General features: G+C 47.0%; 1 protein-coding gene across 4 annotated transcripts; it reads left to right on the top strand.

Moving 5' to 3' along the window:
• The first annotated feature begins 3,288 nt into the window (after window positions 1–3,288).
• TMEM100 (transmembrane protein 100) lies at window positions 3,289–8,792 on the top strand. Of its 4 annotated transcripts, none has more exons than XM_070394104.1 (3): window positions 3,289–3,362; window positions 5,967–6,114; window positions 7,529–8,792. In XM_070394104.1, the coding sequence occupies exon 3, from the start codon at window positions 7,596–7,598 to the stop codon at window positions 7,998–8,000; it is 405 nt and encodes a 134-aa protein (XP_070250205.1). In that variant the 5' UTR covers window positions 3,289–3,362; window positions 5,967–6,114; window positions 7,529–7,595; the 3' UTR covers window positions 8,001–8,792. The 4 variants fall into 4 exon arrangements, with proteins under 4 accessions (XP_070250205.1, XP_070250206.1, XP_070250207.1 ...); XM_070394105.1 differs by lacking the exon at window positions 3,289–3,362 and adding an exon at window positions 3,723–3,801; XM_070394106.1 differs by lacking the exon at window positions 3,289–3,362 and adding an exon at window positions 4,438–4,524.
• The last annotated feature ends 808 nt before the right edge of the window (window positions 8,793–9,600 follow it).

Here is a 9,600-nt window from a genome sequence, read left to right as displayed (position 1 = left end):
GCCCCTTGAGATCTAAAATTCAGCCACGTAGGCTGTTCAAAGCTCTGTGCCAAAGGACTGGCACTTTTCTGAGCTATGTTTATATATAGGCTGTCCCTTCACCTAGAATCACCTTCTCTTCTTTCCTACTCATACCAACTAATGAAGCTTTCCTTCCCACCAAGAACGGATTTAATCTTCCCTGGGCCTCCCGGAACAGTTTGTTATTCCCTCCAGCAAAAAGATCATAGACGCTGGTGGCCCTGTGGCTTTCCTGTCCTAGACTGTAAGCTCCCTGAGAGCAGAGATCTTGCTTGTTTACTGTTTTGTATCTACTGAGCGAGAGCATTGGGCAAGTTTCTGGTGCCTGGAAGGAGTACAATAAATATCAGTGGAACCGAAATGTTCCTGGAAGCTGAGGAACAGCCTGGGTGACTCCTGAAATGTCCTGACAGCCATGACACCACTCACTGACTCCATTGGTACCTAGCTTGTGTCTCAATCCTACCCAAATCTGCTTAGTAATGCAGCTCTACTTCAATATCCAGATGTCTATGGGCAACATCAGGGTTCATCACCCTAGAAGCAAGAGGGACCCCCTTTTCAGAACGCTTTTCCAAGAGTAAACCTAATGAGAATATGTCATCTTCCACCCAAGAAAATGGGCTGTAGCCTAACGTTAGGCTATTCTAATAACACTTAATCTAATAAAAAAAAAAAAAAAGAAAAGCAACAGAGACCTCATAGTACAACATAGAAGAGGCACCTGGAATTGAACCCTGGCTTTGCCTCTTGCCCTAGTAGTGGATCCCAGGCAAGTATTGAACCCTGCTGAGTTTTGGTTTCTTCATAAGTAAAATACAAATACTGGAGATAGAGCTGTATTGTGGGTGGTGCCTATTAGACATTTGATCGGTGTTACATGGTTCCTTTTCTCTTCAAAGTGAGCACATCGGCTGGGTCAACTCAGAATGAAGGAGCCCAGGCCCTGGAGTTAAACCTGGGGACAATGACATCTTCTTCACCTCAGTTCTTTCTCCAAAAAATGGAGACAGCAAAAACTACTTGTGAAAATATACTGGATGTTCCTCTTACCCAAGCACAGAGCTTAAACTCTATGGTTTCAACTGCATTTTTGATTATGTGGAGGAGGGCCAGCACTGATACACCCAGCCTGTGGGAGTCCTTTGAAGACCAGCACGACATGACTGGGATCAGGTCTGAGGTTTATTCTGCTCGATGAACACGGAACCAAGAAAAGCCAACTGACTCTTGCAGGAGCGCATAGGTTACTAGTGTTTTACATGCGGCAGGGTGGTTCCAAATCACCCGGCACCAAATTAATGATAAAACCAAGAAATGATGTGCTGATTAGGAGTCGATTGGGGTCACACGATGTGCACATCATTTTATGGACAGAACAAGGGACATTGTCACCAGAGGCCAATGGGAGATTGCTCTGTGGAAAGGCGTACTATCAGGTATTAAGAGTAGCAAACGGGTGAATCATGGTTGTCTTTTTTCTTCCCTTCCTGGGAAAAGACAAGTGTGGTGGGTTTTCCAAAGGCCCCTGAGTCCATGACCCCCTAGCCCACTGGGGGAGGCTGACCCAGGTGCCATGCCCTTGACTGGGGAAGGTGTCAGCCCAATTTGCTAAAACTCTTTACCACCAATCTTCCTCATCTTAGGCCTCTGAAGAATAATGTACATAAGTGTAAAGGATGATGCAAGCTGCTTGGGAACGTATCGGGAGCGTAGCGTTGTCAGCAGAGGTTCAGATTTTGAAACAAGAAAATCAATTCTTCTCATCTGAGGCCAGAATGACAGTTTTTGTTGAAGTGAGAGATGATTTACTTGGCCCTCCCGAAGGTCCCACTGTGTCCTTTGATTTCAGTGACTCTTATTTTTGTTTGGTTTTGTTTTATGTCATCTTTCACGGTGACTCAGCACAAAACAGGTAAGAGAACGGTGACCCGGATGTGTACCTAAAAGATGTATGTTTTCCTGTCTGGAGACACATGGATTTTATGAGTTTCTGGTGCCTGGAAATTGACCAGAAAATAGTAAAACACATTTTATACCTAAGGTATACCCACTGTTCCTCTTGGTACTATCACAACGCTCTCTTTCATGTCCTAGATCTCTTCGCAAAGTGCCTCGGGGGAGGGAAGCAATAATAACACGACCTGCGATCCAAAACGAACACGCAAGCACAGATCACTTTCCCAAATGTCCATGATTTCAGAACATAAATGCAGACACACCCTTCAACGAAGCCCTGGAACGGAGCACCCTGGCCAGCTTCCTGCATCTCACGGAGTCCAAGTGGGCTGGGTGAGGGCCGAGATCAAAGGCACGCAGAGGCCGGACAGGGGGCCAGGAGGACCTGGCACCTGCAGGGCTGCTGGAAAGGGGCCAACCCCACCACACCAAGCGAAAGCAAACCGAAAGTGCATGGGAGCCCGTAATCGAATGCACATGGCATCGCTCCTCACAGAGTGTGTTTGTTTCCCGAGGAGCAATTTCCAGGTCTTCAAGCGCATATGGCTCCGGAGCAAAATCGGATTGTCCGCCTTTGGGACCCAGGGACCGAAAAGCTTTGGCTTCTACTGAAGGGAGACAGGCCCCGTCTCCTCTCGGTCACGGTCCTCGCCAGATCCCTGCCCTCTTACCCTTCTACATCCTCTCACCTAAATGACTTTGTTTCTAAGTAAACCGAGGTTTGTCCAGTTTCGGGGAGTTCTCTCTGGAACAGCAAGTGTTCTGGGTCCTGTTGTTAGTGGTGCCTTAGGTGGAAGGTGGCCCAGTCAGTTCCCTCCTTATCTGCTCACCATCCTCTGATGAGGAGCAGTTAAAACCACTCCTCTGCTGCTAGGGAGACTGTCCACAAAAAGCAACAAATGCCATTTTCACCGTTAACCCTTCTCTTTCTTCACTCCTCTTCTTACAGGTTTCAGGGAAAGAGACTCACTTACCGTCCCACTCCCCATCCCCCACCCATGTTCCAAGCCCCGAACCCACCTAGAAGCACAGAAGGGGAACGATAAAATCTCTTCTGCAGGTCCCAGGTATTACAGAGGGACAGTAACAGGAAGGAGCTTTGGAAACGGGAAAAACCTGGAAAAATGAAAGCCTGGAAAGAGACTAGAAAGAGAGAAAAACAAAGAAGAACTTTCTTTTCAAACTTGGTTCCCTTTTTCAAAAAAAAATATGTACAGCCGCACGGAAGAGATTTCCTCTCGCCAATTTTTCTCCGGTCCCTTAACTGTGTGTGAGCCTGAGTACTTTGTTCACGGTCCCTAGGGCCGTCATTTGCATCTCCCTCTCTGGGTTGCTGCTGGCCAGGGCTGGCAGCTGTCTCAGTTCCACTCTGGCTGGGAAAGGTAAGGATCTTTGCCTTGCTCTTTGAAAGCTCTGGGGGAGAACTGTTGAATGCCTAGGGAGGGGTGGAGAGAGGGGGTTAGAGATGGGATGCGTTGATTGGAAACTTTCGGAGACGTTTTCTGAATGTAAAGGAGTCTCCTGGAGCCCTGAGCTTTAAAAAGAGCCCAAAGCGTTGCTCTCCCTTCTGAAAGCAGGCTCGCAGGGAGAAGGCTAGCTGCATTACGGATGAGGTTTTTCACTGGGGGCAGGTGTCCCTTTAGAAGTTCCCGGGAGTGTTTGATATCGTATTGGCGCAGCATAGAAAAAAGGGGCGGGGGTGCATTCAGAGGCATCAGGCGCCGATCACTAGGAATTGGCTTTGAATTTCCAGCTGAAGAGGTAAAAGACCGTTAAAACTGCATGTGTGTCCCCGCTAGAGTGGTACTGCTTATTCTTCAGGTACGATTTCTGCTTGATCCCAAGGCTTCTGACTTGTGTGGGTTTATCACTGCAAATCCCCAATTATCTACTTAGGCTCTGGAGATGGGCAGCTGTGAGTCTAGGCAGGAGAAGGAGGGGGAATATGACACCTGAAGTCTAAGAGGCTGAAGAAAGCTCTGCTGTTAGAAGTAATGACAGACCTGCCCACAGGCTCCGGGGCGCAGGGGACACTCACTGCCCCTCCTTATAGACGGGCCATAGGCTCTCGGAGGAGGGGGGTGCGGGGGTGGGGGGGGGGGAAGCTGTCTCTGGCTTCTCTCTGGGTGATTCGTGTACCTTTGACTTTGGTAATGGGGCAATGGGAGCTTCCGCAGGATAAGGTGATATTCTGACCTTCAGTGGGGTTATCGCTCTGTTGAGGGGAAGGCAGCCCATGCTAGGAAGTAGACAGGAATTGCCCCCAAAGGCCAGTTTGCAGTGGGCAGACTGCTGCTCTTATAAGAGAGTCTGAAGAATCTCCAATTTATGTAGCCAGTGGCCCCCCCCTCCCCAACCCCCATCCCCGAATCACCATCTTCCCAGAACAATGATGGCCAGTGCTGACATGGCTGGCTCTAAGTATTCCTTATCTTCAGCACCACGTGACAGCCTCTTCCCGCGTGAGGATGGGGGCAGCTGAGGCCCTCGAGGGACTCATCCTCCCCAGCAGGTTGGGCAGGAGCAGGCTCTCACAGGACAGAGGTGAGATGCCTGTGAGTGCCCAAGCCCTCTGCCAGCAGTCAGAGAGATCTAACACCGGAGATTTGAAAAAAAGGGGGGGAAATCTTTTCTGCGATTTAATCTAGGTGTGTAGATTTGCTGGGTTTATTAAAAAGAAGTTATTGAAACTTGTATAGATTAAAAAAATAAAGGATGGATAACTTTTAGCGGTACAAGTATAGGGACCAGCTTATAAGAGTCTCCCAGTCTCATCCATTTTTTCCCCTCAAAACGATAACGTGGGACTTTAAGATGGAAACAGCTTATCTAATAAAGTATAAACCGATAAGGCCATTTAGGGAGAGGGGTGGGAAGTGGGTCTTTAACTGTATTATTTGAGAGGGTGACGTGTTAATGCCTGAGGTGTCTGAATGTTGAAAATATCTTGCTCCTTAAAGGAGCCCCAAATCCTCATAGGGCAGGACCTTGTGACAGACCCATGAATCAGAATCTACATTTAACAACCCCCGCCCCCCTTGTGATTTTTATCCTCATTAAAGACCAGGGTTCGAGCCAAGGAGTTCTCTCTTTCTGTGTGACCTTTGTCAGATTACTTACCCTCTCTGGGCTTCATTGATAAACTATCGATAAACTCAGTTATGAACTCACTGGTAAACCAGGGAGCATTCATGTTCATGCAGGCACACTGCACGTGCCCAGCCCATAGGAGAAGCTCTGCAAATGCCAATGATGACAATAATTTCAACATGGCCAAAGTGACCTCCTCCCAGAGGTAATAAGTCATCATCTGTAGACCAAGATGGCTAGTTTTCCCTCTTAGGGCAAACGTCTGAATCTCCCACCTCATTTCTCAGTGAATTAACAACCATCAAGAGGGTTTAAGCTTCAGATGGCCTGCACACACAAGTCAAGAAAGGATACTGGGGAAGCCTAGGAACACAGATTGTTTTGCTGGCTGACAGGCTGAATTCAGCTGCCCCAGGACTTCGCAGCTGCTCCTGCCACCCTGAAGGCTCTGTCCCCGGGGCTCTGTCCCCTCCGCTGGGTCTGCAAAGCGGACTCAGGGATTTTCTTATGAAAATGCCTGAAGCGCCCGAGGCAGGTCTGGGGGTTGGCTGGGGAAAACATGAGTAATGCGGAGCAGTCTACTGAGTCAGCGCTGCGAGAGAAATGAAGTAAAAGCTGGCTCCTGTCTCCAAGGACTCGGAACGATTCGGACTTATCATGTCGGGAGGGGGGGGCGGGCGGTGCAAAACTCAGAACCCGCTGGCAAGGAAAAGAAAGAAGTGGGGGGGGGGGGGGGGGAATGACAGGGAGGGGCCATCAGAGGGGGAGGTGATAAAAGGAGAGAGGAGGGAAAGACAAGCGTCATTTAGGAACAGAGGTAGAGGGAAAGAAAGAGCTCCAGGATCCGAAACTGACCATATCATTCAGGATTTTCGTGTCTTTCCTTTTCCCACCAGAGGAGGTTTATTTCATTGACGGACATGCTGTTACGGGCTCTTTTCCCAGAAGTCGACCAGAAGAAGCTGAGGCTCTGAGGTTTCTCCTGCCTCCCCAACCAAGCGGCGTGGTTTCCCTGGTAATGGATTGCTTCTCCCTGAGAAACAGGTAAGCAGTTTGGGGACAGACCTTCCTTTTCAGATTAGGATACAGCTCAGCTTTGGGGTGAAGATTTTTTCTTTCACACATCATCTCAAAAATCCTTTTACTGGCTCAGCCAATATTTAGGGTGTCATTGGACAGCAGTGATTAATTGGGTGACTAAAATTTTTATGCAAATAGATAGCTCTCGTATATTTAGCTTCATTGCTCAGGGTTTGATTTGAGCTTGAATTTGTTCTCAGTGGAAGCTTAATATGCCCCAAGTATTAATCGTTGAAAGAGCCTCCCTAATCTTCGTTTAAACTGCATAACTTAGCTCCTAGACGGCTTCTGAGGGACAAAAAGAAAAAAAAAAAAAGACTTAACATGTCTGAGCGGCAGTTAAGAGTTTACACTGATTTCTCATAGACAGCGTTTCAGCCAGATGCCTTTGGTGGAGTCTCCGGTTTTGTGCAGAAATGTTCAGATTCAAAATATTTACAGACGTGCATCGCAGAAAGTCTTGTAGCGAAGGACATGGGAACAAAATGAACTTGTAAAACTTTCCTGAAAACTTAGCTTTCCCCCTCCCCCCCCAACATGTCATGGTACCCATAATATCAACAATCCTTGTTGAGTTGAGTGGAAAATTTGAAAAGTACTCTAATAGTTGATCCTATTTTTAATGTATAAAAGTGTCCCATGATAGCCTCCCAAATTGCTGATTTTCTTTCTGAATTTTTCTTTTTCCATTCCTGTCACATGGGTTGGAGGATATGGCCACGTTGACATCCACACATCTTCGCCTCATTGTCACTGAATTTTTACTGAGCCGCCTCCTCACCCAAGTCCCAGGATACCTGGTGCCCTGGGCTTAGTAGTCACACAATAAAGACTGGCCGGCTGGCTGGCTGATGTAGAAGAACCTCATTGGTACGCTGGCTTCTGGTCTTGACGTTGGCTCAATGGGCTGTGAATGGTGAGAGTTTGGAAAGAATGCGTGGTATGCCCGGAAACGCTGGCAGAGCCTAAGTTGCTGTGAGTCGTGGAAAGAACTGTAAGAAGTATTGTTTATAAAGTAGCCTCCTTGAACGAGGTCTTTGGATTCGGATAGAGGTTCTTCAGTGTGCTTAGAGGAAAGAGAAGCAATAGGCAAGGAGGAAAGGCTAGTAAAACATTTGTAGACCTCCAGGGTCTATTAAACACTGCAAAGTGCTTCCTGCTTTGTATATCTCCGTATCTTTATGGTGATCTGCGTTATCTTGCTTTTTGCCCGATGCAAACAAAATGCAAAGGATTAGAAACAGAAATGTGGTGTTATGTTCACGTGCATTTTTCCCCTTCAGAACAGGACACAGTGGTGTCTCCGCAGCTCTGTCCTGTTCCTTGCAGGGATCACCCTCTTGCATTTAGCTGACATCTCCTGTCTTCTCCTCCACAGTCTCCACCCTGGAGAGAGCCCCCGGGTCTAGTCTGTGAACTCAGCTAGGAAACACACCGCTGTAAAGATGACGGAGGAGCCCGTCAAGGAGATCCTGAGGACCCCAACGTCTCCCACACCAGGGACAACGGAGAAGAGCCCCAAGAGAGAAGTCGTGGTTACCACGGTCCCCGTGGTCAGTGAGATTCAGCTGATGGCCGCCACCGGGGGCGCTGAGCTCTCCTGCTACCGCTGCATCATCCCCTTCGCCGTGGTGATCCTCATCACCGGGATCGTGGTCACTGCCGTGGCTTACAGCTTCAATTCCCACGGCTCCATCATCTCCATCTTGGGCCTGATCCTGCTCTCCTCGGGACTTTTTTTGTTGGCCTCCAGCGCCTTGTGCTGGAAGCTGAGGCAGAGGAACAAGAAAGGCAAGAGACGGGAGAGTCAGACAGCTCTCATGGCAAATCGGAGAAGCTTGTTTGCTTAGGACTGAAGGAGACCAAGGGAGGCCTGAGGCCTGCACGACCTGCCTTTCTGCGTCAGCCAATTCACCCGCCCTCCTGTGGGAGAGGTCGGACTTGGCACGAAGCGGACTAGGGGAATGGCAGTGGATGGAGGGGGTGGGGGGGCAGGCCCTCGTGTGCGAGAAATGACTTGTATCTTCTTTAACGACAAACTTAACTCTAAGGGCTATTTCTCAGATTGCAAAATCAGCTTTTTTCTCCACATTAGACCTTGTCGGGGTCATGGGAGGTGTGCAGCTTTAGACAACATTTGGTTCACCTTGGAAAGGAGCCAAGAAAAGACGAGAAAACACTTGGATGGTTCTGGCACACCAGTGACCCGCCTCCACATGAAATAACCCACAGGCGTAAGAAGCTGTATCATAAAAATGTTCTGCTGAGAGTCTCCATGGCCTGGGACTTGGCAAACTTCTATGAAATTCTACGATAACTTCTTTTTTTTCAATCAGTTAATTGTCTGGCACCTGTTTTATTTTTTACTTTCAGTAACTCATGACTGACTGACTGGTGGTACTTTCTCTTGAAGAATAAACTAATATTTTTTTATGTTTTAACATTGGATAATTTTAGATGATTGTAATGATGTATCAAAAGTCAAAAAGAGGTGAAGGGTATAACTACTAGATGACATAGGAGAGGGGATTAAATTAATATTAAAATAATCCAATATAGCACTTTTGATGATTTTTATATAAAAGTTTAATGTACATTTCATTCGAAATAATAAATACTTATTGCTGCTGACACTTCTTAAATGGCTGCTTCTGTTGCAGTTATTTTATTACAGTTCCAAATTGCCCATTTTCCCTTGCCTCATCTACAAGTGTCTCAATTGTATTTCTCACAAATGGGCATGTTGCTTCCTCCTAACTTAACTAGATGTTTATTATATCTTATTATAATTTAATCCTTAGCCACGGATACCCTTTTTATTGATTTGAGAGAGAGAGGAAAGAAGAGGGAGAAAAACATCAATCGGTTGCCCCCCATAAGCGCCCCAACTGGAGATCAAACCCACAACCTAGGCATGTGCCCTGACTGGGAGTAGAACCTGCAACACTTTGGTGTACGGGACAATGCTCCAATCTACTGGGAAACCCAGCCAAGGCAAAGATTTTAATTTTTTATATATGATGTTTTTCAGGACTCCTATAGAAAACTGTTCTTACTGGATATTAAAGGATTTTTATGCCATTACAATTAGAAAACCAATGCCTGGAGTTTTATAATGTGTTGTTAAATGTGTGTTGCATATTTATTGGAGAATCAGTCATTAACTATTTGCTTACAATATTTTTGAGCACCAACTATATGCCAAACATTGTGTAGATTCTTGGGCTGCTTCACTGTGGTAGTTCTCGGTTACTGCTTCAATTCTGTGAACATCGAGCTATTCCACACGCGGCTAGGACTTGGCCCCGTAACGCTGGCCAGAAATATCCCTGGTCCATGTAGTTTAAACCACATGTAACTAAACAGGTATAAAGCCTCTTTATAAAACCTTGGAAAAACAAGGCCGGGCAAAACAAACCTAGCATAGCCCTCTGGATGAAAGGCGTTCTA

The sequence above is a fragment of the Myotis yumanensis genome, unplaced genomic scaffold (assembly GCF_028538775.1).
Source record: "Myotis yumanensis isolate MYYU_CA2020_CCGP unplaced genomic scaffold, mMyoYum1.0.hap1 SCAF_16, whole genome shotgun sequence".
Taxonomy (NCBI): Eukaryota; Metazoa; Chordata; class Mammalia; order Chiroptera; family Vespertilionidae; genus Myotis; species Myotis yumanensis.
This window is presented reverse-complemented; position numbering and strand designations above follow the sequence as displayed.

Coding starts and splice junctions, on each gene's coding strand:
- TMEM100 (XM_070394104.1), top strand. CDS start 7,596: ATGACGGAGGAGCCCGTCAAGGAGATCCTGAGGACCCCAACGTCTCCC.